The sequence below is a fragment of the Cavia porcellus genome, unplaced genomic scaffold (assembly GCF_034190915.1).
Source record: "Cavia porcellus strain 051 isolate PalLab524CR breed Dunkin Hartley unplaced genomic scaffold, mCavPor4.1 scaffold_29, whole genome shotgun sequence".
Lineage (NCBI taxonomy): Eukaryota > Metazoa > Chordata > Mammalia > Rodentia > Caviidae > Cavia > Cavia porcellus.
This window is the reverse complement of record NW_026947512.1, coordinates 23,075,257-23,103,111: the sequence shown is the minus strand read 5'-3', so window position 1 is coordinate 23,103,111 and position 27,855 is coordinate 23,075,257. Positions and strand designations below refer to the sequence as shown.

Genomic DNA, 27,855 nt, shown 5'->3' with positions numbered 1-27,855 from the left:
TAGCACAGGGTGCTGTGACCTATGAGATTTGGGCTCTAGCTGAGAGAAGAATTTCTGTGCTCCATACTAAATAAGCTCCTCCAGGGGATCTGCAGCTCTCAGGGCCTCTTACTGAGTCACAGCCATCCTCCCTTGGGCAGCTTCCAGGAAACAGGTGGCAGAGGTGTCCCTGAGGCTTTCCCAGCCTTGGAGAGGGGGCAACCTTATGTGGCTTCACCCTCAGGGACACAAACCATATCTGATCTGCCCTCACAGCCCACTCCAACCCCAGCCACACATCCATGGCTACCCTGCTTACTGCAGGCAGTGTCACTCTACGAAGCAGAGGACCAAGACCAGCCAGCTTGGACACAACCCCCGAGGAGGGCACAGGCAAGCAAATGTTACAATGGCAAGAAGCACAGGTCTTAGGGGAGCTTCTGGCAATGTCTATTGAACTCAATCAGCAGATCAGAGAAGGCTTCCTGGAAGAGGTGGTGCTGCCTTGGTCTTGAAGGACAAGCAGCAGACTCCAGCCAGTGTCCAGAAAGAGGTGCACACAGCGATGGGCCTACCTGGAAGACGCTGATGAGGGCTTGGGGGAAGTTGTCAAAATTGCTGCGTCGCACCTCTGTGTCCTCAAAGTCGTACCTGCCCCCAAAGAGCTGCATGCCCAGCAGAGCAAAGATGATGATGAAGAGGAACAGCAACAGCAGCAGGGAGGCAATGGAGCGGATGGAGTTGAGCAGGGAAGCCACCAGGTTGCTTAGTGATGTCCAGTACCTGAAGAAGAGGAGCGGCCAGATGGGGGGAGGCAGAGCTCTCACCAGCTCTCTGCGGGGAGGATGGATGCAGAGGGGAAGGGCTGGGTAGGGCACTAGAGAGCCCTAGGATCAGGCTGCTCTCCTTCCTGTAGGGCCCTTTCTCCTTGGGAGGGCTGTGGATTCCCTTCTAGCCCCTCAACCCTGCCAGAAACTTCCTGAGACTAGATGCCGGGCCTCTCTCGTGCACCCCTGTACGCCCAGCTCATGTCGGGGTTCGGTAAATACTTGCTAACACCAGAGTTCCCTACCTGTGGTTTCGGGTACCTGGGCTTAACTGTGGATGGTACCAAATTCTGTGCACTCAGGCCCATGACACGCGTTTAGAGCGAGAGCGAAGGCCATATTCACATGCATCTTATTAGGTATGTTCTATTAACTCTTCTATTTTATTTAGTAGTTGTTGATCTCTTACTATGCCTCATTTATAAACTTTACCATAGGGTTGTATGAATGGGAGAAAGCCTAGCATAGATCAGCAGCAGCAGCTGCCTGGTTTCAAGCATGTAGCAGGGTCACTCATATATCCTTGTACAAAGGGAATCACTGTAAAGGAAGTCATTTCCTTTCCCTGCTACTTTTTATTCGTTCCTTTCTTCCTTCTTTCTTATTTACATGCCCTTCCTCTACTTCTCTTCCTTTCGGTTTCCCTCCCATTCTGTTCAAAGATTCAAAGGTTGGAAGTAATCTCCTGTCCCCAGAGGGAAGGGGAGGGAGAAGGACTGGGCAAAGGCTGGAGACAAATGCACAGCCTCAGAGCATGGGGAACACATGAGGTGGCCCACATGTTTGCCTGGTAGCACAGAGCCCTGCTCTGCGTGCTCACTTGGTGATCTTGAAGATCCGCAGGAGGCGGATGCAGCGGAGCACGGAGATGCCCAGGGGTGTCATGGCGCCCGACTGCACCAGCAGGAGCTCCAGGATGCCGCTGCACACCACGAAGCAGTCAAAGCGGTTGAAGATGGACATGAAGTACTGGCGCAGGCCCAGCCCGTACATCTTCATCAGCATCTCAATGGTGAAGAGGGTCAGCAGCACCCGGTTGGCGACATCTGTGGGTCAGCAGCACAGATTCAGCACCAGTCCCCTTCCTGTCCCCACCTCAGAGCCTCGTGCAATGCACCTCCCACAGCTCCCCCAGGCATCTTCTTTTTGTTTGTTTGTTTATTTAACCTTCAAAAGCCAATGAAACCTGGTGACTTTTGTCCATTGAAGGAAACTCATCTAGATTTCTAGCAAGACAGGCCATATTGTATTTAAGAGTAAGAGAGTTTAAAATTTGTTATTTTTACTATTATTAATTTTTGCTATTTTATGAATGACACCCAAGGGGACTCTACCATTAAGCTACATCATCAGCCCTTTTTAGTTTTATTTTTTATTTTGAGACAGCATCTAGCTGTGCTGCCCAGGCTAGCTTTGAACTTGCCATCTTCCTGCCTCTGCCTCCCATATGTGCCACAATGCCCAGCAAGAGTTTTGTTATGTTTAATCTCAGGCAGATTCATTAAGCTCTGCCCTCCTGCCATTTTATCACACGCCTTCCCCTCTTCTGAGAGAGAAGGGCTCTCCACTGTCCCCGCCCTCAAAGCTTTGCCCTGCCCATCTCAAAAAGCCACTATCAATGATCCTTCGTTTTTCTGATGTATTTCACTTCATGCTTTCAAGTGGCCCATGGCGTGGCCATTACAATGCCCATGTCTCTCCTGTCCTAGCTTCTTCCTCCCTGTCGCAGCAAACTTTCCCAAAGAGTGGTCAGCCTTGCTCTCTTCATGTTGCACCATGCTCTGCCCCATCGGGTCTCCATCTGTGCCTTGCTCTTTCCAGGGACTCCATTGCCACTACGTTGCCAAATTCAGTGCTCATTTAACCTTTGTTCCCTGCTTTCCCAGCAGCGCTGGGCTCTGATGGCCAGTCTCTTGCTCTTTAAAATGCCTTCTGTCTTTCCCACTCTCTCTTGCTTTGGTTTCTATGACACCATATCTTTTGGAATTTCCTCTGCTTTTCTGAGTTCTCTCTGCAATGCATTCTTTAACTGGTTGCTGAACCTGAGTTACCTACTTGAATACGAACTATTCCCTCATGAACTATGATGCTCTAAAATCACAGCTTCAATTCCATCCCTTGCCAGTGGCTCACAGATTTAAATCTTCTAGAGATCTGGGTCCTTCTGCTGAGTTCCAGACCCAATTTTCCACCTGCTTCCTTGACATCTCATGGGATGTCTCAAAGGCACCTCAAACTCAATGGCCAAACATACTTGGTCCTTGACCATCTTCCCAATCTAACGAAGTGTCACTGTCATTTTCACCTCCACCTGTCTTGGAGGGTAGTGTTCCCCTCTTCTCTTCATTTGCTCACTGATGATGGATGACAAGGTATAGCACATTCAACACTCTCACGAAGACTGGTTGCAAAGAAAGAATGAATGAATGAACAGATGGATGCATGCATCTGATTGGTAGCTTTGTTTCCTATATCCTTCCCATTGGAAAAAATCTTTCCTTTCTTCTTCTTTCCTCCTTCTCTTCCTCTTCTTTTCTTCTTTCATTTTTTCCTTGTTCTTTCTCTTTTGCTAATGAAACTTGCACTGAGCCACATTCTCAGCCTTTTTCTTTATGTTGAGACAGGGTTTTGCCACATTTCCAGACTGGGATCAAACTTCTCCAGCCTCAGCCCCAGAGTGCTGGGATTATAGGTGTGTGCTACCATGCCCAGCTATTTCTTTCTTCCATGAAGTTCAATCTCTTTCATCACTTTAGACAGTCTTTTTTGTAGTGTTCTATTATCTCTGGTTCTTGGGGTTCATAGTTCTCCTTAGTTGGACCCAATGACTCTTCCTCAGGGTGCCTCTGTTCTTTATATGATTTGCTTGCGAGCTCATCATCAGGAAGCAATGTTCCCTGCAAGGAATCTAAACACTTTGGCTTGAGAAGCATCCTTAAAAAATATTTGTGTTGGCTTCTCTTGAGCACCTTGGGGATATCACTTGTTTATGACTAGTTTTTCATGGTTCTATCTTTGTTTACAATCCTTGTATCATGAAAGATTACGCAGATTGGGCCCCATAGCTATACAGGGCATAGATTAGAGTTTAATATTTCACTTGAGATATTTTATTCTTCCTCCTAGGTTTCTAGAAGAGATAAATTTCTAAGCTTCTTATGTGGTCCAGTGGGCAGTAAGATGGGCACTTCCCTTGCATGGGGCATTCTTTGCAGGGCCCTTGGTCCTGCCTCTGTACAGGCATGAAACATCTTGATTTCTATGTCCGAAACACAGTTGGACATTAGCTTATGAGCTCACTGCTCTGTCCATGGGTCCCACTGCTTGCTTTCTGCCACACAGAGGCTTCCTTCTTATTCTTTGCTGTTGCTGTAATGGATGCAGCATTATTAGGCTTTGGTAGTGAGTGGGGCATTTAGTTTGTCTACCACATTGCTGGAATTGGCCATTCTTTTACCTTATTCTTTGTCATAGACCAGAGCTCTGTACTCAAAACATAATGTGATCTCCAGCATGGATGAGGCCAGGCAGCTTACTTTGGTTCAGAGATTCAAGTTAGATCACAATATATCCTTCTTGTGACTTTCCCTTGGCTTCCCTTTGCCCAAAGGTTAAACTCCAACACGTTATGACAGGCCCCCCGTGAGCAAACACAGCTCCTGCCACTCTTCAGCCCACCCTAAGCTCTGACTCTCCGAATTTACTGTTTCCTGGACTGTTTCACATCTTTGCACATACTGCTCCTCCCACAGCAATCTCTGCCTACCCGCGAATACCTGCATCTTGTCTGCTTAGCCTTTCAGATGCTGGAGTTTCAACATCTCTTTTGTGACTCTCCTTTGCTACTGCGTTTCTATCATTGTCCTTCTCAAACAGACTTGAAACTATTAATATCTTATCTTCCTTTTGGTTAAGTATATTCCTTCAGAAGAAGCAGAGCGTCTTCTCTCTATATATACTGAGTTTTCTTTTTCTTTTTCTTTTTTTTTTTTGTGGTACCAGGGATCAAACTCATGACCTCACATTTGCCAGGAAGGTGCTTATGCCACTGAGTTAAATCCCCAGCCCCTATATCCTGAGTTTTCTTTCTATGCTTTACCCACAGTATGCAATCAAGAAATAGTTGGTGAAAGATTGCTGCTTTTGTAGTAGATTGAACTTGGATGCTTGGCACTCTAAATTTCTGGTAATCGTATGTGTAATGATCTTAAATGAAATAATCTGCCCAGTCACCTTGGCAAGCACCTGATAATTGTCCAAATGTATTGCTGACACTACTCCTGGTGAGTAACAGCATCAAGAGGAGGAAAGTTAGGTGTGCCATTTTATCTTTGGAGGTCCCTATTTTCTTAGTGTCAAAAGAGAGGTTAAACCATACGACCCAGCACTAATAGTCAATAGTTTCTAGAAAACAACGTCAAAATAAAATTTATCTCTTCTGCAAACTTTGTGGCGCCTTTGGCAGCTTTTGGCACTGGGGCCTGTGTGCCCTCTGCCTGCCTTTCCCTCTGACTCACCTTGCAGATGGGTCAGCCAGAGTGGCTGGTTGTGGTGCTCTGAGGCAATGGACAGAGTGTTGAGGGCAACAATCAGGATCACCAGCCAGTAGAAGACCTTGGATTTCACTATGTCGTGGCATTTCCAGCGAAAGACGCGGTTCCACTGCCTCCAGTGGCGTCTTAGTGGGGAGACAGGGAGATAGAGACCAAGTGCTGCCGTGCTTGGTCTACCAGTCTGCACTTCCTGTCACCCCACTCCAGCGGGGCCTCCTCTGATCACCCACACTCCCCTCCAGCCCCATGGAGAAAGCTAAGGGTAAGGGGTCCAGTTCATTTGTTAGTTCCTTATCATTTGAGTGAAGATAATGATGATCAGGGTGATTAAAGGAGATAAAGTAAGCAAAATCCTTAACACAGAGCTAGACAGAACAATGTAGTGCTCCACACATTTTGGTTTCAATTAAAACAATGCTGAGACCCACATTTTACCCATTATAAAGTAGTCTGAATAAGGTTTGGAGAAGGAGCCAGGAAGGTGTGGGGAGAAGGCACTTTCATAGCTCGTGGAGCTTTTTTTTTTTTGTCTTTTTTTCTTTTTATCGGTACCAGGGATCGAACTCATGACTGCCTGCTTGCAAGGCAGGCGCTTATGCCTGCTGAGCTAAATCCCCAGCCCCTGCTAGTGGAGCTTTTTAGGTGAGCAATCTGGCAGCATTTACCAAGGTTTACTATCTATCTGTCCCTTCACCCAGCAATTCCATGTCTACAGTTCTGCTCAGCAGAAGTGCTCACACTTTTGTACGACTGTTCCCGAAGCAATGCATGCTTTGCCCAAAACGGGAAAGATTAAGCACATTCTGATGCATGTGTACTGTGGAGCATTTCATATTCAAAGATATACCAAAAATGCATGTATGTTTACAAATAGTACATGTACACACAAGTGTGAAAATTCATCCTCAGTAGATAAATTTTAAGTAAAAATATGTCATGAGATAATGTATATCATATTCATTTATTCAACAAACATTTGTCAATACTCCCTATGTGTTAGGTGCTGAGTCCCTGTAGTGACTGTAGCTAACATACACAACCCCATCATGCAAACAAAAACAAAAACTTCATATATGCATGTGTGTGTGAGAGAGGGATGAGAGTACCAAAAGGATCTTAGAGCGATGTATGTGTAGCTGTTACCATGGTTACCTCTCTTTGAAGGGCACTAAAGGCCTTCTTCTCTTCTTTGATGTATTTCTCTACTGTTTGATCTTTTAAAAGCTGTAATTATGTATGAATTTGTAAAAGAACACAGCCTATCAATCAAACAAACCCTCATCTTAAAGCAAAGACTAGACAGTGTGGAGTGTTTCCTTGTCTCGAGACTCCTGCCAGGGCTACAGCCTTTTTGGAAAATCCCCTGCTGCTAGGCAGTCACCCTCTCAAAACACACAGACACACACAGACACACACACACACACACACACACACACACACACACACACACACACACCAACACAAGCCACAAGCCACACTTTCTGGGCGTCCTAAGGGATACTCCTTGCTTCCCTGTGAGGTGTTTAAATAGGTCATCTGCTGGGGCCCTCTGTGATTGTTCATCCCCTAATGTCTGGCCCCCTCACAGAGTCCTCAGAGTAAGGCCTATCCTACTTCCTTAGAAAGGCCTTTTGTCCAAGGATTTGGAAATTAGCGTGAGGGTAATGCGCTGGACTCCAGCCCCACGCCCCAGTGGGATGGGTGGATACTCACATGAACTGGATGATTTTGTTCAAGCCCTCTATCTCATACAGGCTCTCTGTGTCAGAACCTGTTTCATCCAAAGACAGCTTCCCTGGGGACAGGACAGATGTATATAGTTAGCCAGCCCTGGATTAATGACCCCTGGAAAGGACACCTGTGGCAGTGGTCCCTAACCTTCTGTTCTTTCCCGAGAGGTGATAAACCCACACCTGCAGAGATGGGCCACCGAGGGTCAGCTGCACAACAGTTTAGGAAGAGCTTGGCACATCTAGATCCTAACATCCGCAAATGTAAGGTTTCAGGGGCATCATCGCTCTCTAAGGGCAAATGTTATACCTGCTCAAAGGGCTGCTAGGCTTTTGGAGGGTTAAATGGGATTGTGCTCCCCATGGAGCCAAATGCAAGGTGCGGCTCAGCAGTGGGGAGTGGGCTGCTGATCATGGCTTCAGACCCAAACCTTCTCGCAGATCCTCCACATCCATGACCTCGCCCTGTGTGATCCAGCTCATGTAGCCCCGGAGGTCCTCCTCCAGCTGCTGCTTCTCCCGGAGCTTTTGGAAGGTTCCCCTGGACTTGGCTTTCTCCCGCTCCTTGGTGAATTCTCTGAAGGGTGACAGGGAGACCAGGAAGAAACAGAAGAGGAAAGAGGGGCAGGGGAGAACTGAGCTTCCCAGGGACAAGGAAGGCACACTTTGGGGCTTGATTTGCCCCTTGTAGCTCAGGATGTTGCCTGGGGTCCAGGTGCCCCTCAAGGCAACTGAGGGGTAGGCCCCTCTCACTCCCCCTCACCCATGTCCATCCTCCAGCACACACTGGGGACTTCTCTGGCCCTCTAATTTCTTTCTCCTCATTTATTTTCTTTTCTCCTACTTAGTTCTCCTACTTATTTTCTTTTCTCCTCCTTTACCTTTGGCTGTCGAGGGGTCAGTGACAAGATAGTGCCTTGCTCTGTTGGCAATGGAGCCTCACACTGCCATACCACCTGACATTTTAAACTACCTTGGAAATCATTTCTGTTTATAGTCCTAAGGCCTGGAGGAATTTCTGGGGCTAGAAGCCAGGCTGAAGAGCTCAAGAAAGGACCATGGGCCAGGGGGACACCTTCAGGCCAGCAGAGGGCAGCCCTGGGGCAGCGGGTAGAGCCTGCTGCTCCTCGGAGAGGAGAATAGCAGTCCTGGCTCTGAGACAGACTCAAAGGCAGCAGGGTCTGCTCACTAGGCTGTCACCTTGCCCTGGCAGGCCACTGCTAGTATCACTGTGATTTGTCACCTGTGATCATTGATAAAGGAAATGCTCAATTTCCAGTGACAGTATAAGAAATAAAGATAAATTTCTCCTAACCAACTTCATACGCCCAGAATTCTCTCCACACTGTCTGAGGGGAAGCTTCTGGGGTGGGTTGATCCCCACAGGGAAGGGAAGCGATGTCTACTGTTAGTCTCTTCAGCAGGTTTGGGGTAGGAACATGGCAGGGGGGTTGGCCCAGAGAGAACAGCGCTCACTAATAACACCTGCTACTGCTTAGTGCTTTTTGTGCAGCAGTCTGTTCTGAGTACTTTGGGTGTGTTAACTTTTAATCTTCAAAACAAGCCTATGAAATAAGCAAGGAACCTATTCCTATTTGACAGATATGGAAACTGAGGTACTGAGAGGTTAGGTAACTAGACAAAGCAAGTAGTCTCGTTCCAGAGTCTGTCTGCTTAACCAGAGGCTATGCCATGAACAGCAACTTAGAAATACCTAGGGGTAGGAGGCTGGGATCTCCGGGTCGTTATTCAGGACAGAAAGAAGAACAAAAGACGGCTTGAAGAGAACAAGGGAGAACTATTAAGTCCTAAGGCCCTTCCTGCATCTTCTATCATTTGCTTGCTAAGGCAGAAGAGGTGCCCTTGGCTCAGTTGGGCTAAAGGGGAGCCCAGGGAAGAGCCTCCAGCCTAATCCATATCCATCTATCTTGCTCTGCTCCTCTCTCTTCATCCCCCTCCTCCTCCTTCTCCCTGCAGCTGCCTCTAAACATCCTTACCCACTCAGGACGCCCAGCACCAGGTTGAGAATGAAGAAGGATCCCAGCAGAATGAGGGTGACAAAATAGATCCAGGGCCACTCATTCCCAATGGCATCATTGACCTGGTCAAGGCAAAGGTGTGAGCTCCATCCTCTGACTGAAGGTTCAGTTCCTCTCCCCAATTCTGTTCACTCAGACTCCACCCAACCTTAGGGAGAGAGACCACTTGGGGCAGCAGGGAGACCTTTGCTAGCCTGAGGACCTGAATCTGGGCTGGAAGGGCCTCCTAGTTAAGGTCCTTGGTAGACATTTAGTCTACCTGGCTTGGCCTGGACCGGCCCATTTTCCCTCCAATCAAGAGCATTTCCCATTTGCCTCCTGGACTGGACTCTGCATGGACACTTCCCCAGCTTGTTTCTTTACAGACAAGATTTTCCATAACGAAAATCCTCTGTGGCTCAGACAAGTTGCCTAATGTCTCTGAGCAGCATCCTGTCTGTCTGATGAGGATAATGATGTGTGCGCTTTCCTCAAAGGCTTGTAGCAGAGGTGAAATAACATGTGTGACATTCCTTTGACATGTTTAATAATCTGTTTCTCTAATATAAATGCGTAAGAAATAAATATTCCTCAGAAGGCTTTACATTTGCAAAGCATTTGACAGCTTTACAATTTACCCCCATAGTCAGTGCCACGAAGCATTCTGGGTTGGAGCCAGATAAATTAGAGTTCAATTCTTGGCTCTACTAGTCATTATGCTCAAAATTGTGGGTACATTATTTAACCTCGAGCCTCACTTTTTTTTAATCTGGAAAAAGGTATCAATGTCATCTATTGATGGAGAATTAAGTAAGAAAATACAATCTAGCTCTTAATAAACACCAAATAACTAATACATCTCACCAGGAAAACTCTTCTAGAGTGTTGAGATGTGCTAAAGCACTGTTGGAACTCAGTGAATCTGCCCACTTCCTATATAATGTGGGAAGTATTATTATCCTTATGTTATAGATGAGGAGACTGCGACACTCTAATATTTATAGGGAAATCAACACTGCTGAATGGAAAGGTGAAAGCCCTTCATCTGTCTCATCAAAAGAGTCACACACAGGCTTAGGGACAAGTTAGAGGTTGAGACTGGACTTGTGGAGCTCCTGGCTTCAATTCCTCACCCACCCTCTTCTGTCCTGCACAGACAGGTCGTACCATGGGAACTACACCAAATGATGCCGAGATGACATTCATGGACAGGGAGGCCATGCACCCCATATCGGTGCCCAGACACTCCAGCCCCTCCAGCCCCTGCCCACTCCCCAGCAAGCCTGTGGGTAGGGGGATAGTTCTGCAGGCCCAGGCCCCGACTCACCCAGTAAAGGACGTCAGTCCAGCCCTCCATGGTGATGCACTGGTACACGGTGAGCATGGAGAAGCCAAAGTTGTCAAAGTGGGTGATGCCATGGTTGGGTCCCGGCCATCCACCCCGGCACTCACTGCCATTGATGGTACACGGGCGCCCAGAACCTGTCCTGGCACAGGGCGATGGTTTTTCATTCTCCACCGTGGCCACGATATCTGGAGGCAGAAGGTAGAGCCAGCATCAGACCATGTTTGTGGATAGACAAGGACAGAAGAAAACGTGCTCAGCTGCAGTTTAACAAAATGAAGATGCACTCTGGTGAAAATGAAAATGTAAAAGGCTGCTTCCCAGGGCAAGCAGTGTTAGCACAGACGGAACCCTGGGGCCCAGCCGGCAGTGAGTGGATGGCTCTGGAGAGCCAGGTGCTCCGGTTAATTGTGCTACTGTTACCTGGGAACCTGGAGTGACAGGAGAGTGGCTTTTAGGCTCATTGAGCAGCCAGGCCAGAGTGGAGCCAGGTCAGGAGGCTTGTGTGCTTGGACAGAGTTGTGTCCAGGGCTGAAATGCAGGCACTCAAATGGGGTGTAAGACACATAGGCTGCAGAGCAGGGGTCTGCACTAGGGAGCTGCCCACAGGCCTTGGCTTGGACGTCACTTCTTCCTGGATGGCACTTTTATTGTCTCCAAAATTCTACAACTTCAAAGACATCCGGATCTCCTTTTATCTTAGGACATTAACTGTCTCCTTTTGAGTTCAAAGGTAAGTAGCTCATCAGAACTGAGTGCCCTTCCTTACCTGTGTTTACCACGTGGGCCCAGTGCTCTGCAGGTGGGATTAGGGGGCACATATGACTCCTGGAACCACACAGTCAGCAGCCCCAGTCTGACATGGGCTTTTCAGTGCTGTGGCCTAGGACTTTCCAGGCCCTCATGAGAAATTGGTGAGACTTCCAAAATTGAATGGAAACTTGAGAGAGAAGGCCTCTTCCTACTAGCCTAGTATGCTGGTTGTGGAGTCCACCAACTGCTTTGGTGATGGGAAGAGGCTGAAATGAGAGGCTAGGAGGCTACCAGCTGAGAGTTTTGTCAGTTTTTCATCTTTAAACTGGCTTGGCCCACCGACTGATTGTTTCGTTGTACCAGTGGGCATGAGGAAGCCAGTAGCATCTCAGGTGCACTGTGGTGAGTTGGGTTCCTTTGGGGGAGGCTCATCCTCGAGGAGGTCTCCTCTTTCCTGCACCCCCTTCGGTTCTCTGCAGGCCTCAGTGTGAGCCACTCTGGGGGCAAGAGGGGCAGAGGCCAGGCTGAGGCCCAGCACGCTGCTGTCCACATGGAGCAGGGAGCTTGGGGTGAGGTGTGGAGATCCTCCTGGGGGATCCACGTTCTCAAATCTACCTTCATTAAGCTGTCTCATTCTCTCTATAAGTACAGAGTGGCATTGTACATGGCCTGTGATGCTTATGGTCCTGGGGATTTTATTAAGCCAACCATTCAAGGGGTTTGCAAAGGATGCAAAACACTTCCACCCTTCTCACTAAATACTTTGAATTTTAGAAAATAGAGTTCTTTTTCATAAAATATATTACTCACGGTTCTCATGTCATGGGTTTATTTCTTTTCCTTAAAAATGAATTAATAAGCCAGACATGGTGACACAAGACTGTAATTTCATCTGTTTGGGAGGCTGAGGCAGGAGGATCACACGTTTTAGGCCTGCCTGGGTAATTGAGAGAGACCTTGTTTCTAATTATATTTTAAAAAGGGCTGGGGATGTAGCTCACTAGTACAGTTTTGCCTAGCATTTGTGAGGATCTAGAAGCCTGGTAGTGCTTGGTAATGCAAAAATAAATAAATAAATAACATCATGATATTTGTCTCGGTTTTCCTTTCTAATAGCATGAATATTAATAGACCAAGCCTAGATACGCAAAAGCTCTTGGGTCCTCAGTATTTTGTAAGAGTGTAAAGGGATCCTGAAGCTAAAACTTTGAGAACACCTGGTTTAGAATTTCCCTTCATTCTCCCTGGGCTTCACCTTAAGACTCCTTCTGTCAACCCAACAAATAACCCATTGGCCGTGGGTGCTTTCCTGAGATATTATTCAGACCCTGTGGGCTCCTTAGAGTGGAGCAGCTCAGACTAGAGCTAAAGCTGTAGTTAACAGGAAAGTAGGAAAACAAATTCAAGCCTCTCCCAGGCTTGCATGTCTATCCACAAGTGGCTGAGAAAGCCTGGAAGACACCATATCCTATGCAGGGAGACAGGGGCTGCGGGTGGGTGGTGAATGTTTCAAAACAAGATGTGGCCTGTGCCACACTCCTTGATCACAGACTCTGGCAAAACTATCTTTCGGTCAACGACTCTATGTCTTGAGAAACCCACTTGCACAGTCATCAGGGAAGGGGGCAATGACCTGGCCCAGGGCTTTTTCACTAGCTGATCCCGCCTTCTGAGTTGTCCTTGGTCCCCTCCCATTCTATGGTCAAGGCTCACCTGTCCCAATGAAGTAGCAGGTCTTGTGCATCTTGCCCTTGAAGAGTTCCAACCCAATGATGGCATAGATGATGACCATGAAGAGGACGAGCAAGGCGATGTGGAACAGGGGGAGCATGGCCTTGAAGATGGAGTTGAGGACCACCTGCAGGCCTGCCATGGAGGGCAAGGACAGGGAAAGAGGCGTCATCTTCCCTCTTTGTCTCGTGGCCCTCCCTCTCTCTAAATCATAGAAAGTTTCTGGGGCACCAAGATGGAGGAACAAGGGAATAGGCTGTGACCAAAGGAAGGAGTCTACAGAGGCAGCGCCACCTACTGGGCACTCCCGACACCAGCCGGAGCGGTCTGAGCACGCGGAAGGCTCTCAGCGCCTTGACGTCCAAGCCAGCTCCTTTGCTGCTCATGGGGGCTGTGTTGCTCTGGATGATGTTAACCTGTTCCAGAATCACGGTGAAGACCCTGGAGAGAACACGGAGAGAAGAGGACACGGGCTGGAGAGAAGCAGCAATGAGAGGGGACCTGGAGCAGATTGTAAATACAGTTTGCCATCTGCTAACTCTGATGATTCAGTCCTGCCTGTCTGGAGAATTTTATTTGAAAGGATTTTGAAGCCAAATTCAGACTCTATAAAAACTGTTGGGATCCATTTGTGACATCCATTCGGGATGCTCAAGGGAGTTTGTGGGTCATGTGCGCAGGGGCAGTTCAGGGGCCGAGACTGAGTGCACCAGTGGTGAGTGGAAGGGCACTGGCCAGTTCCACGCTCAGTGGTGACTAGAAAAGAGAGCCCAGGGCAGCTCCTCCTTGGCCCTTTCCTCGCACAGACTCTCTGCTGACACCCTTCCCTTGTCCCCCTCCCTGTCCGCCTCCTCTCAAGTCACTCAGAACTCTGCTATCCTCTGACATTCTCCTCAGTCCTCTGTGAGTCCTTCTTCTGACACTGGGGACACACTGGTGTGAAGCACTGTGCAGCACTATGCTCTGAGTCTATTCTGCAGGGTTTGTCTTGGCTTCCAACCAGGCCAGCTCACTAGGACAGAGGCTGTCACAGAATTCTTCTGTTTCTCTCCTGGTGCTGAGAGCAGCCCTGGATAATCAGCAGATAGCCACTATAGCAGCTGCTCAACTGAAGAACATCACAGTAGTGAAGAATACAGCCACGGGAACCAAGACTGCCTTGTTTTGAATGCTGCTGGCTAGCTGTTTGACCCTTGCAGGTTGCTTGACTTCTCTGTCCCTGAGCTTCCTTAGCCATAAAATAGAGAAAGCAGAAGGACTGTTAGGAGAATTCGGTGAGATGTTACATGGACAGCACTGGTAAATGCTCAGTGGTGGCTGCTGATGGGACTTTTACAGGCTAAACAAAATTCATATGTTTATTAACTAACCTCCGATATATTTCTGAGTGTATTGTCTCTAGAGATCAGGTCTTTAAAGAGGTGATTAAGTTAATGGGTTCATCAAGGCAGGCCCTAACCCAATTTGACTGCTGTCCTTTTAAGAGAAAACCTGGCACACACAGACACCAGGATGTGCATAAAAGACCAAGTTGAGATGCAGGGAGAAGTATGCAAGCCATCTGCAAGCCAAGGAGAGGAGCCTCAGGGGAAATCAAACCTTCCTGCACCTTGCCCTTGGACTACCAACTCTGGGGCCCCAAGAAAAATCAATCTGCACTGTTTAAGCCTGCAGTGAGTGGAACCTTGTTATGGCAGCCAGGGACACTATCGCAGGCTGCTAAATGTCCATTTTCGTGAATCCAAACAACAGGTGCACAATGCAGGTATATGGAGAGTGAGTGAACTAAGAACAAGGTCTAAGAAAGGTGAGGCCTGGGAACTGTGGCCGGTGGAACCCACATCATCTCCATGGAACTGAAGAGAAGAGGATAAAGGTACTGACAGCACCTTGCTGGGAGGGGTGTGGCACAGGCTGGCAGGTGGCAGGAAGCAGCGTTTCCCTCCCCACCCACGGTGAAGGCACCCAGGACGGCCTCTAACAGAAGCTGGGCTCTAAGGGAGGCCACTTCCTGGCATGGCTAGCACAGTTCTAGAGCTCCCCACTACCCCAGGATGCTGGCATTGGGGGGTGCCAAATCTTCAGGGTGCATCTGACTCCAGTTCCCCACCTCCTGCCAAGCCTCACCCCAGGAAGACTATGATGAAGTCCAACACATTCCAGCCGCTACGCAGGTAGGCGTCTTGGTGGAACAGAAAGCCATAGGCGATGATCTTCATGGCAGCTTCAATGGAGAAGACGATGAGGAAGAAATACTCCAGTTTCTCCTGTGGAAGCCAACATGGTCACACCTCTTCTCTGCTCATGCCCAGTGACCCCCAGCCCATCTTGCTCTCCCTCCAGCCATGCTGGGTTCCCCTGTCCCTCCGCGCAGCTAAGTCAGGTGTGCTGCTCCCTCGGAGAAGACCCCTCCTCCCAGCACCTCACATTCTCAGTTGCAGGTTCCCTCAATTCCAACTGGTCATTACTCAAAAGTTGTCCCCTGCCCTATGAATCCCAGCTACATGGGAGGCTGAGGCAGAAGGATCACAAGTTTGAGGTCACTCTGGGCAACTGAGGTCCTGTCTCAAAATAAAAAGGACTGAGGATACAGTTCAGTTCTCCCTGGTTTCAGTCCCTAATACCAACATTAGAATATAAACTATTAAAGTATAGGAGAGATTTGTCCTTTCTTTTTTTACTCCTCTACTTCCAGGGTCTAGGATTGGACAAATAAATCAATGATCCGGGGTGGTCTCCACGATGAAGTACCCCAGACAGTTTATGGTTTGAACATCTTTCTTCTGCCACCATCTAGAGGGCTCGGGACTCCAGATGACCCTCTTTGCTGGTCAGGATCTTGCCTTTTAATTCATTTGCCCTCCCTGACCCTACCTCTGGGCCTACATTGGCTGCCTGCAGGCAGAACCTGCTAGGCAGGGTGATTTGAATGTGTGGTGCACTGAGCATGTCTCCACAGGGAAGAGGCTGAGCTCTCAGAGAGCCCTGCTGCACCCCAGACAACTGCCCCTGGGTAGCCTGCTCCTTGGGGCACCTTCCTCTCTTCTGGGCCCAGGCAAGAGCTATTTCTAACTGGGGAACCAGGGCCCTTCTGTCAGGACTCCACGCTGAAACTGCTCTCCCAGCAGCCATCTGAACCCTGGTTTGGCAACTCCTGCAGCTCTGTTTCCAGGTCTCCCCAGTACCCCAGGGCTTCTCCCCACCAGGGAGCTACAGGACCTGACTCACACTGAGGCTCACAGTTCCTTTGCTGGCAGAGCCAGAAGAAGAACTGGCTACTCTATGAATGATCTGGGAGGTGATTTTTTTTTTTTTTTTTACTCCCCAGGGCATAGTTGTAGGAGGCAAAAGAAGTGATCTTCAAAGGGCTCTTTACTAGGGATGTGACCCTGGCAGACTCAAACAAGCTATTCAGAGAATTACCCTAAAGTATGTATTTTCCTTCTTGTGGAAGGGAAAAGTGAGGAATGCACAAACTAGGCCTGCTTTTCTTAAACTCAGCCCTCTTTCTTTCTACCAATGTGTAATTGCAGAGCTTTCTCCTCCTTCCAGAAACGTTACATAATAATTAAAATGCAAAGCCACAGCCTTCTGCTAAGGGGATTTTTTAAAAAATCTTTTTGTTTTTTTTTATCGGTACCGTGGATCGAACTCACGACCACCTGCTTGCAAGGCAGGTGCTTATGCCGCTGAGCTAAATCCCCAGCCCCTAAGGGGATTTTTAATAGAGGCTGGACTCAGCATCATGTGGGCAATATGGGGCAATCTACTCCATGCCATGAGACTGCATGGGGAGGTCCTGACAGGTCCATTGCCAAGGCAAAGGGTGGACAGGGAAGTAAAATCAGGCATAAATGTTTAGGTTGCTGCATCCCAAGGGAACAGGCTGAAGTTGGGAAGGGAGGGAAAGAAAAGGGAAGGGAAAACAGAACTTGGAATAGCTGCCATGCTCCCAGGCCAGGAGCCAGCCATGCACACCAGAGGGCAGCCTGCACCTGCCACTGTCTGTCCATTTCCACTAGCTGCAGAGAAAGTTTCTCAGGGACTGTGGGCCTCCAATACAGTCACTGGGGTTCTTCCACAATCAGCTCCAAGGCCCAGTACTCTTTGCCATCCTTGATACTGGCTATTCTGAAGTGCCTGGAGTGACAGTCCACTACTATAGGAAGTGTGTGTGCACAAGTCCGCACGCATGTGAGATATGGCCTTTGCCTGAACGATGTGGAAGAGGAAGATGTCCATTCTTGTGCCGTGGGACAGGATCACAATGTTACACTGCGTTAGCCTCATGGCATGTGTCAAGCACAGAGGGATGAGGGATCATATTCATTCCACTCTTATTTATTAAGCTCACGACCTGATTCCTGGGCAAGGCCTGGCTGTCTCCCCAAGATCAAAGTCATGAATTTTCCAAAGCCCCACATTTCTTTCGAAACCCTTGAGAGGTTGCCATTGGTGGACAGAGGCAGTAGGCATATAACAGAAAGATTCTCATTGGCTGTTTTTTTGTGTGTTTGTTTTTTGGCCCACTGGCCAACTTCCTGTCAAGTAGCATAACTTTCAGGTCACCCAGTGGTCCCAACCTTTGACCCTCTACTCATCTGGGCCCTCTGTTTAGAGAGTCCTCAAGGCATGCTAGTTTCTAGGCTTCTGTGAACCTCACTTTCCTGGTCTGAAGGAAGCTCTCAGGACTGAGTCAACAAAAATTACCTTGAAGAGAGGTCTCCAGGGTGGAATGGTGTCTGTAAGGAAGTGTTTACCATTGCCTGACATGAGACAGATATTCTGTAAATCACAGATACCCAGGCCCTGGTGAGGGCTGTTTTTGCCTCCACTGTGCTCTGTTGGCTTCCACAGAGCTGCCACATGACATCATGTTCGAAGGTGACTTATCAGGGTTTCACACCACTGGACCTTAAACTCAACATGCTTGGACATGAACCTCTCTTCCCTTTCATCCATTTCCCATAAAAAAAATTGCAGCTCATGCCAGAGTTCATTTTCAGTGATCAAAAATTAGTGTATTTTGGAAAGAGAAATACCACTACTAAAAACAGAGCACTATAAATAGAATGTCTTTTATTTCCCAAATGATTGATGTAAGAGCAATGTAAAAATAATAATAATAGTGAGATATTTTGTGGTACACTTTGGTGGTAAAGTTAGAGCTGTAATCTTTGAGTTATCTGGGGGTAAGCAGCTGCAAGCGCCATCTTTGAGCATTCTCAGGGCCAACAGGAAATACTTTCTCTTCCTCACCTGTCCCTGCCCAGCCCAGTGGCACCCATTTGTCTACACCAGTTCCCAGGGGGCTTTCTGAACTTGGGTACCACTGCTCACCAGGTCCAGACCTTCCTACCCCAACACCTGCGGTATCTCCTCCCCGTCCACGCTGCAGCTGCCCTTAGTCCCCTGTGTCATCTGCAGTCACCTGCTGCCTTCAGCATCCTCCGCCAGCCCCTTCTCCACAAGGACATGGCGACAACCTCCACTGCTAGTTTACAATTGCTCCAGGGATCACCAGGCAAGTCTACATGCTCTCTTCTTGCAAGATGCTATGCAAGACCCTCCACTATGCAACATGACTGCTGACCTACACCTGTCTGGCCTCACTCCTGGCCCACTGGCCAACTTCCTGTCAAGTAGCATAACTTTCAGGTCACCCAGTGGTCCCAACCTTTGACCCTCTACTCAGCTGGGCCCTCTGTTTAGAGAGTCCTCAAGGCATGCTACCCAGTTGACCTTTCATCTCATAAAACCCCTCTGACTTCCCACAGAAGAATTTGCCCCTCGAGTCTTCTACACTTTTCGGGCACTGTGCGGCTCTTCGCTGCCCACTGTCTAGCTGCAGCCCCCTGGAGGTCAAGTCTTCCTCACGCATCATTTTAACTGTGAGGATTCCCGGTGGGTTTTCTGCCCCAAGAACAGGTGAGGTGGGGTGGTGCCCCATCATGGACAGTATTTGGGTATGGAGGCCAGAGTACCCCCTCAGAAGACTTCTGAGAGCTTCTGGGGGGGGGGGTTGAAACAGTCCCTGCTGATGATTCCACTGCCCACCCTGGGCACAGGATCCCCTGCATCAGTTCAAAAATTCCAGACTCAGAGATTTCCCCCTTGTTATCTCCCCTACGAGGCTCCCCAGATACACCCACATGCTTGCTCTCTTCTTTCCGATACTTGAATGTCAGCTTTTTACTGAGACCTGCCCGGCCACCCTCTCCTCCATATATATTCCTTATATTGCACTATTTTTCTTTTCAGCCGTTGCTGAGACCTGGCTTGCTACCTATTTACATGGACTGTATCTGCAGACCTATTATCAGGTTTATGAGGTCAGGGAGTTGCTTTGTTCTCTGCTACATCATCTGCATCTGGAACTGTGCCTGACATATCAATGTTGGTGACAATGAATGAATCAGTATCTTCTGACGTCATCATCCAAGATGCAGACCAGGCTGGGCTGGGTCCTCAGGCTTATATTATCGCTCTGAGGTGGAACAAGTATTGTATAAGCAGGAATGAGTTTTAGAGTTTCACTGCAATTTCCAGCAGCTTCCAAGCTCACGGGTGAATTACAGTCAGATCTGAGTCTGTCAGAGTCACTTGGTAAGTCTCACTTGGCACAAGCTGTGAAATGATACATCCCGAGGAGCCGCATATCATCAGTCCAGGGCAAATGGATGTTAAAAACAATAAACTGATCTTTCCCTGCAGACTGGCCTCTGGGAAGCGCTGCTCTAGAATGCATCAGACTGCTAGGCACACAGGTACTCAAGATAGGTTGGTTGAGTACATGAATGCTGGGAAGTTGTGTTTTCTACTGCAACACACTGCAAAAGCAGGGGCACCCTGAGGCTCTCCTGACACCGGGGCAGGAGAAACAATGCCTATGTTGAGTCCTGACTTCCAGAGGTTAGGGAGGACCAGTAGCTCTCCTGACTGTGTGGGCTGAGTCTCCTCACTGTTTCCTCCAAGAGCCTCATCACCAACTCTCCGTGTACAGGCCTCCAGCCAGAGCCCCCTGGAGCCACCCTAGGCTGGGGGTACGTTGCGTGTAATCCTGACCCCCTGGCCTGACACAGGCCCTCCCCAAGCCCCTGGCTGAAGCCTTCACCCTCCCACTGCATCTGTTCTTCTCTCCAAGGTCAGCCAGTTCCCACTGCTCCCCTCACTCTGTTGTGCTTTGGGCTTGTGGGAGATGGCGGGGGCTGCCTGAGCTGCCCTCCAGAGGGACCTGCCCAGCACTGTCTGGCCCAGAGTGACAGCTGCCACCACACCTCCTTCCTCTGCCTGTGTCCTTGCTCCTAACACTATAGCCTGCTCTGGACTCCCATCTCTGGGTCACCCATGTCCCCTCTGGAGGGCTCTAGATCTAAAGAGCCCATAGGAGGAACCTTAACAGGGCTGATAGAAGCCAGCAAAAGCATCAGAGTGGCTATAAAGTCACTGCCACAGCACTCCTGCCCCATCCCTGAACCTGAAAAGTCTCCTTTCTTAGGGTCCAGGGATGTGCCCTGCACAGACATGAATCCTGCTGCTGCAAGAGATTGTCCGGGTGCTTTCTTAGTTATCACATACTTGTTCCAAGCAGGCAAAGAGGGGCTTCCTGGTGGGAGGAAGAGGGTAGGTACTAGCGACCATTCAGGGGAATGTGGAGGGGAGATCTCCCACAGATGCCCCTGTGTGTCCCTTTACTTCTTGGGCCTCCTAGCAGGTACTCAAGCAGGCTGGACAAGGTCAACCATCAAAAGACCCCTTAACAATGGTGATGACTGTTTAGTTCCTGGATTCCCTGAAGCAGAGGGCAGGTCAGGGCCCCTGGCTTTTGTTTTCTAAAGCCTATGATTTTCCTCAGGGCCAGAGATCTCAAGGGTGGTACTCACAGTGCCCTCAGGAAGGGTCGGATCTTTGCGGGAAGGAAGGAGCTGAGGCCCTTAGGAAAACAGGTCCACCGTGCTAGGATCCTTCTCCCACTGAGGGCAGAGAAGGCCTGTGACCCTCATGACCTGGCACTGCCAGGACACAGGACCCCCTCCTAGGGCAGGTAGGGTTACCACAGCTGCCAGTGGGAGCTCCTGTGTTCCAGGGGTGACAGGCGATAGCTTGGAGCCCAAATGAAGTGAGTTCATAGGGAAACACCACATTTTTTGCTCACCCTGATGTGGATGGAGGTTGGGACTTGCTAAAATATTTTTCCTATTTGGCAGATGAAGAGAGTGAGACTTGAGGGCATTGAGGTGCCCTGGGCTATGGGCTCCCCTCCCACCTGCCAGCCTGGACCCTGTCTTTCCGTTTAGCCAGCTTGGTGTGCTGGCCATGGCTGCCACACTGCTCTCCAAGAGCCCAAGGCCCAGCGTCTCCCCAAGCCCTCAGCCTCCAGGTTTGGAAAGTGACCTGTTGAGTGAGGAAAGGAGCTATATTTAGCTGGATGAACCCTTCCCCAAGGGACCTGACTTGGTGGGTCTCTCCTGCCATTCTGCCTGCTTGGCGGGACCTTCATTCTCTCTTTCCTCTTTCCACACTGGGTACCCATGTCCTCGGGTCCGAGGGCGCCTCATGTGCCAGTGCTGTGTGGACAGGGAGACAGAGGCCTGAAAGTCACAGGAAGGAACCGTGTACTTGGGGGCAAGTAGGGAAGAGAGGGGAAGACAGAGTCCAACCCGGGCAGCAGTGGGGCACCAGCACTGCTCTGGGTAATAGTGATGATAATGGCTGAGTCTTAAGCACTCCCTACCATGTTAGACCCTATTTCTATGCATATATATATGTCTACTTCTCACCAAAGCCCTGTATAGTAAATATTCTTACTCCCATTTTACAGATGAGGAAATTGAAGCCCAGAGAGGTCAAATAATTTCTCCAAGATCACATAGCTATAAAGTGGCAGAGCTATATGTATACAGACAGTCTGGTTCCAGACTCCATAGTCTCAACCTCCATGCTCTGTTAGGCAGAGAGAAATCATGCCTGGAACACCTGGATGCATTTGACACAGCCTACCAAAACCTGGACCCTGGGAGCTGTCACTGCAGATCAGGCTTAAGCTCTGGCTTCATGTGACTTGAGCTGTGGGTGCTGGAGGGGAAAGGAGGAATGAGTTTCCATCCTGCAACGCCGGCCAGGCTGGACATGAGCTGTCTCACTCCTCGGTCTCTGTCCTAATGTGTAGATACTGCAGGTCCTGTGCAGAGAGGTTCGGGAGCTGCTAACAAGGGTCTAGTGTGTTTGATTTGCAAGCTCTGTGCTTTTCCCTCTTAAAAACTGCACAGCGCGGCTCAGCTCTGGGGTCTTCCAGGGCCTTAGCTGCTGTGTAATAATATTATTATTACATAGACTTATAATAATATTATATTATTATAATAATATTATTCTAATAATATTATTATTACATAGACTGCTGTGTGCACACTCCTGCCCTGATGCGAAGGGGCACAGGTAGGGGGATGTTCACAGTGCCAGTTAGGAGCAGAGCCTTTTTGGTGGGGAGAAGGATGGCTCCCAGGGGGCACAAAGAGCCAGCCTTCTGCTTTAGTTTGTTTGTGGCCCTGGGGATTAAACACAGGGTCTGGACATTGCGCTATTTCCCCAGTCCTTATTTATTTATTTATTTATTTATTTATTTATTTTTGTCTTTTTGAGACAGGGTCTCGCTATGCAATTCAGGCTGGCCTTGAGCTCACTTTGTAGCCCAGGCTGGTCTCGAACTCACAACAGTCCTCCTGCCTCAGCCTCCTGAGTGCTGGGATTACAGACGTGAGCCACCACGCCTGGCTTATATTGTATTTTGAAACAAAATTTCTTAAATTGTAAAGTAGCCCAGGCTGGGCTCAAATTTGTGATTCTCCTGCCTCAACCTCCCAGAGAGCTGGGATTACACAGGAGTGTGCCACCGTTCCCAGCTCAAGGTTGTTTTTTATTTTGACATCCTGGTTTTGAGATCCTGGTTGAGAAGCGCCAGTTCTGTGCACAGTTCTGATCCTTTGTGCCCTGCAAGTCCTGGATCTCTGGAGGTCAAGGCCAGGCTTGGGGTCCTCCTGAAACCCCAGCTTCTCCAGATAGTGAGGTGGAGTGGGCTGCTGGCTGCAGGAATTGGCAGTCACATTCCAGACCCTATAAAAAGACAGGTGCCCTAAGGAGGCTTAGGCGCCAGTCTGGGGGAGGGTGTTGAGCAGCAACCTGAGCCCTAGGAATGCAGCAGGGGCGGGGAGAGTCCATGATCCTTAGCGGTAGAGGCTGCTCAGGGGGGCGAGGAGGGGCCAAGTGAGAGACCACACCAAGCCCACCCCATCCTGCCCCACTCAGGCACAGGCACAGGCATGGGCAATACTTATGAGATGGGTAGTTAGACAAACGTCCCAGCACTTGGCAATAAGTCAAAGGGAAGGCACCATGCCCTGGTCATTCATGCTGGCTCCTTTTCTAAAGGCCTGGCCAAGGATGACTGACCTGACCTGGGCAGTGTTTGTCAACCTCAGCCCTAATGGGCATCAGGGCCAGGTCATTCTGTGTTGGGGGCAGGGCTGTTCTGTGCATTGTTGGATGATGAGCCGTGTCCCCAGCCTCTGTCCACTCAGTGCCAGTCTCACACGTTCCCAGCTCCCTCCATCACTCCACACAGTGCTAAGTGTCCCTTGGAGGGCAGAACTCTGGCCCTTGAAAGCTCCCGACCTGAGGGGCGCACCCCAGCTTCAGTTTTGATGTTGGGTGCCATAGAGAGGTAGGTGGGCTCTACTTCATCCAAAGAAGACCATAGAGACTCCGTTTTATTGGCCCGTAGGGCATTAGTGGGTACAGTGTCTCGCCAGGCAGCCCTGGCCCAGCATTCCTTCTGCACTTTCATACAATTCCTGTTCCTCTAATCCCTTGTGAGCCAACTCTATGTTCCTGCTTGTTCTGTTACAATATCAATAAAATATTACTGGATAATATCTATTATCATATAATTATTAGTATTATATTATCATATAATATTATATAATTATTAGTATTAAAATAAGTCATATAACAGTATTTTATAATACATTATAAATATTATTATTATTACATATCATAAGTATTATTATAACATACTGAGGGTTGAACCCAGAAGCACCCTATCACAGAGTTACATCCTTGGCCTAATTTTTTTTATTTAGCAGTGGGGTCTCACTAAATTGCTCAGGCTGCCCTCGAGATTGCAATCCTCCTGCCTCAGCTTCTTTTTGCCTCTCACTACAAGCCCAACTACATTCAGCTTCAAATTAATCTTGGACACGCGTTCCTTGTGTATTTTAATCAGATGTAGGTTTTCACATTTTGAAAATCATCCATCCAAGTAATGGAATCACTGTGGCTTTCTTTTGATGAAGCAGAGCCCACCCGCTTCTCTATGGCACCCAACATCAAGCCTGAAGCTGGGGTGCGCCCCCCAGGTTGGGAACTGTCAAGGCCAGAGGAGATCTGCCCACCTAAGGACACTTAGCACTGTGTGGAGTCACACGGAGGGGCTGGGAACGTGTGAGACTGGCACTGAGTGGACAGAGGCTGGGGACACGGCTCACCTTCCTGCAGTGCTTTGGGGAAGGAAGGGAGACCATCTCTAGTCTGTGTCCTATAATTCCTAATGCATTGCTTCAGTGTGTTCACATGGCTCTCCTCCAGCTGGCTTAGACTGCTCTTCTAGTTGGGGGTCCCTCTAGGAGTAGAACTGTTTAGATGTTGAGGTCTAGGTGAAGTGAAAGACGCAAAGCTGGCTCTGGAGAGTTTGGGGCTGAGCTGGGAGGGAAGACCTGACTTTTAGTCTCAGCTTCCAGGCCCAACTCAGGGTCGATTCCAGCCTCCCACTTCTCTGGCAAAAGGTCTGCCTTTGTGACATCACCCTCCCGGAAGAGGTGTGTGGGGTGGTAGTAACAGCCATAGACACCTCAAGGTAGACTTCTCTGTTAGATAAATGGAGCAGGCTTGGAGGCTGGACCTGGACACTCTGCATGTCCATCATGGTCTGGACTCCATGGTCAGGAGAAAGCAGGATTACAGCAAGGGGCTTTCCCACAGAAAGCAGAGAGGGCCTCTCCTTCCTCCTCTTCTGATGTCCAGGAAGCCTTCACTAAGAGGCCCCCACAAGGGGCAGGCCTTCCACATAGGCAGCTGGGCATGTGTAGTGATCTAACCTCTCTGTTTCAATTTACTCATCCGTACAAAGGAGAGAAAGGACTGTACCTGCCTTAGGGACATTAGGCACATAATTTGAACAGTGCCTGATACAATGCAAGTACTCAGTAAGGGCTGGATGTTCATGGTGTTGCTCATGGTGATGACAGTGATTTGCTGGAGGACAGAAGGGGTAATCAGGAAAGCCGTTCAGGCAAATCGGATGCTTCAAAGAGGGAAGACGAAAGATTAAAGAGAAAGCAGGGACAGGTGGCAGGTGGGGTAAAGGGGAATTTTTACTTGGCCTTACTCTCTGACATAGCTTTGAATTTAGAACAACCTGAGAGTGTCTATGGCCAGGGAGTTCCTGGCTGTGGTGCTCACTTTGGAATACATCATGAGACCTGCAGGATGGAGTTGCTAATGTGATGGATTTGGATCTACAACCTAGGAGTACTCATTAAGAAGCGTCTTTCAAGTGTACAGTGCTATTCTGTCACAGAACAGAGAGCTTACATAACTTGCCCAAGGTCACACAGCAAGTATATAAATCAGCCTGGACTCAGAAGTGTATGTTCTAGCTCCCTAATCCATTCCCCAGCCACCACATAGTACTGTCCTTTGGTCTGGCTGATTTCAGAGGCCATGCCTCCCTCTAGCACAGCATCACATGACTGGCCAGGATGCCAGCACCCTGATCCTCTTCTTGGCACCCTCTGACCCACTGTGCATTGCCAGAACTCTTTGTCCTCTCTGGGCCTCAGTTTCCTCTCCAGTTCAGAGAGGATCCCTGGCTTCCCCACTGACAGAGAGCAGACTGAATCCTTCACCAAGTGCTGGAGGGAAGGGGAGAAAGAGCAGGAGAGGGACCAGGGAAGATCCCAGCAGAGCCCATGCCTGCAGAAAGGTATCAGGGTGCCCCTCCCATAATCATGGGAGCCAGTGCCCCCACTCTGCTTGCAAACGGGCAGTCACCATCCCAGCCTTGGCTATGCCTCAGTGAGTCTGGCTTGTGCCTAACTGAGTGATGCTCTGTCCTCAGATGCGCAGACCTGCAGAGCCACCTGCCCTTCCAGGAACACAGGCATCTGTGTCCCAACATGGCTAAGGCCAAGCTTGCCGTACTCCTCTTCCACGCACCTCCAAGCTGCTGCCTTGCCCAGTGACACCACCGTCTACTCTGTCCCCTACTCTGGGAGCCAAAGGACATCTCTGAATTCCCACACCTCTGTCCCTGTCCCACATGCAGTCAGTCAGTAAGTCCACCCCAGTCCATCACTGTCTGTACTTCAGGCCTGGATATCAGTGGCTTCTTCATGTCACTGGGGGACCCAGTGCAAAGGAAGCATGGAGCCCCTTGTTCAAAATGGAGAAAAATCAGTGCTGATAAAGCATAAAGCTCTTCACTTTCTTTTACAGTCTCTTGAACTATTGTGGAGTTTTTTAAATTGCCAGTGGATGGAGCAAGTGCAGGCCACAGCAAGCACCTGCTTCCTGCCGTTTCCCAGGACTCTTGCCATTCAGCCACCCAGCATCCAGGGGAGCAGGCATCCCCGCTTTGCACAGACCAATTAGCATAACCCCCTATGGTCAGGCAAAACCTGTGTATCACAACTTACACTCCGGGAGACACAGGACATGAACAAGGGATGGGCTTTGCAGAGCTATCCACTAAGTGAGCTGTGGCACACTCATCCAGAGTAGGGACCACCACAGCCGTACCCTTGCCTGCCACGCCAGAGGGCCCCTGGACTCAACCCTGAGCCTCCCCTCTCCTGTGCCCAGGTCTCTGTCTGGGGGTCTCTGAAAACCCATCTTTTGAGGCAGAAAGGTGATAGCAAGACCATGGTGTGAACCAAGTCCCCAAGTCCCAGTACATGTGCCATTGTCCCAGTGAATTTCCTTTACAAAACATAAATTCAATGATAAAATTCATTAAAATTTCAATACCATAACCACAAGCAGCATGGTGGCCCGCTGCACTCAGGGCCTTGTGCAGGTCATGCAGCCACAGAGTCAGTCGTGTCCTCATCCTTCAGTCTCAGGTTCGTCTCATACCCTTTGGAGAGCATCCCCTGGCCCCAACACCAACTCGGGTTCTCTTCTGGTGGAGCATCAGTCTCCCCACCCTCACATATGGCCCAGTTCATTTTAATTACTGGTTTAATAGTAATTACCCATTGAGTCAATTTAATTAAGCTCTACAAAGATGAAAACTGTGTATTTGATTCACATTTATAGTATGTACCATGGATATAACAGGCACTAAATACACATTTATAAAATGAACGAGAATGCAGAATTAGTTCTCAACGTGTTTTCTTAAAAGTGACGGGCTATTTTGATAGCTAGAAAGTCCCCAGCCTTTCTCAGATGCCTACCAAACAGACCATACAGGCTGAGGAGGAAATAAATATTTAATCTCCCTTCCTCCTGCTCTGTCTTCTTTCATTCCCTCTTGCTGGGTGTCAGAGATGAACCCATGGTCTACAAGAGGGAATGAAGAGGCCTCAGGCAGGAACTGGTCTGTCCTTTCTGGAAGTCACAACAAAAGGGTCGGATCAGAGTCCTTCCCTGATAGTTAATATCCCACCTGCTAGGTGACATTTGTGGCTTTACAAAGGTTTCTGGTCCGCCTGCCCCCTAGCAGGGAGCTCACCAGCCTGTGTGTATAGGCGAGTGTCTACACCTGATGTGAGACTCAGGAAAAGCACACGTGGGCCATTTGAAGAGCCTGAGACGGCTGTTCTGTTTCAAGATGGAAGATGAAGTAACCACTGAGGTGTAATT

At 49.1% G+C, this 27,855-nt stretch overlaps 1 protein-coding gene across 4 annotated transcripts in view; it reads right to left on the bottom strand.

Moving 5' to 3' along the window:
* The window catches only part of Cacna1s (calcium voltage-gated channel subunit alpha1 S), a 61,503-nt gene that overhangs the window by 30,502 nt on the left and 3,146 nt on the right, over nucleotides 1–27,855 (bottom strand). For all 4 annotated transcript variants that reach the window (XM_063240291.1, XM_063240292.1, XM_003474847.4 and 1 more), the window contains exons 3-12: nucleotides 15,064–15,203; nucleotides 13,235–13,377; nucleotides 12,919–13,071; nucleotides 10,435–10,640; nucleotides 9,087–9,190; nucleotides 7,521–7,666; nucleotides 7,073–7,154; nucleotides 5,324–5,484; nucleotides 1,627–1,852; nucleotides 555–762 (exon numbers count right to left, since the gene is read on the bottom strand). In XM_063240291.1, the coding sequence (XP_063096361.1) occupies nucleotides 555–762; nucleotides 1,627–1,852; nucleotides 5,324–5,484; nucleotides 7,073–7,154; nucleotides 7,521–7,666; nucleotides 9,087–9,190; nucleotides 10,435–10,640; nucleotides 12,919–13,071; nucleotides 13,235–13,377; nucleotides 15,064–15,203 (1,569 nt within the window). The remainder of the gene's footprint in view (nucleotides 1–554; nucleotides 763–1,626; nucleotides 1,853–5,323; nucleotides 5,485–7,072; nucleotides 7,155–7,520; nucleotides 7,667–9,086; nucleotides 9,191–10,434; nucleotides 10,641–12,918; nucleotides 13,072–13,234; nucleotides 13,378–15,063; nucleotides 15,204–27,855) is intronic.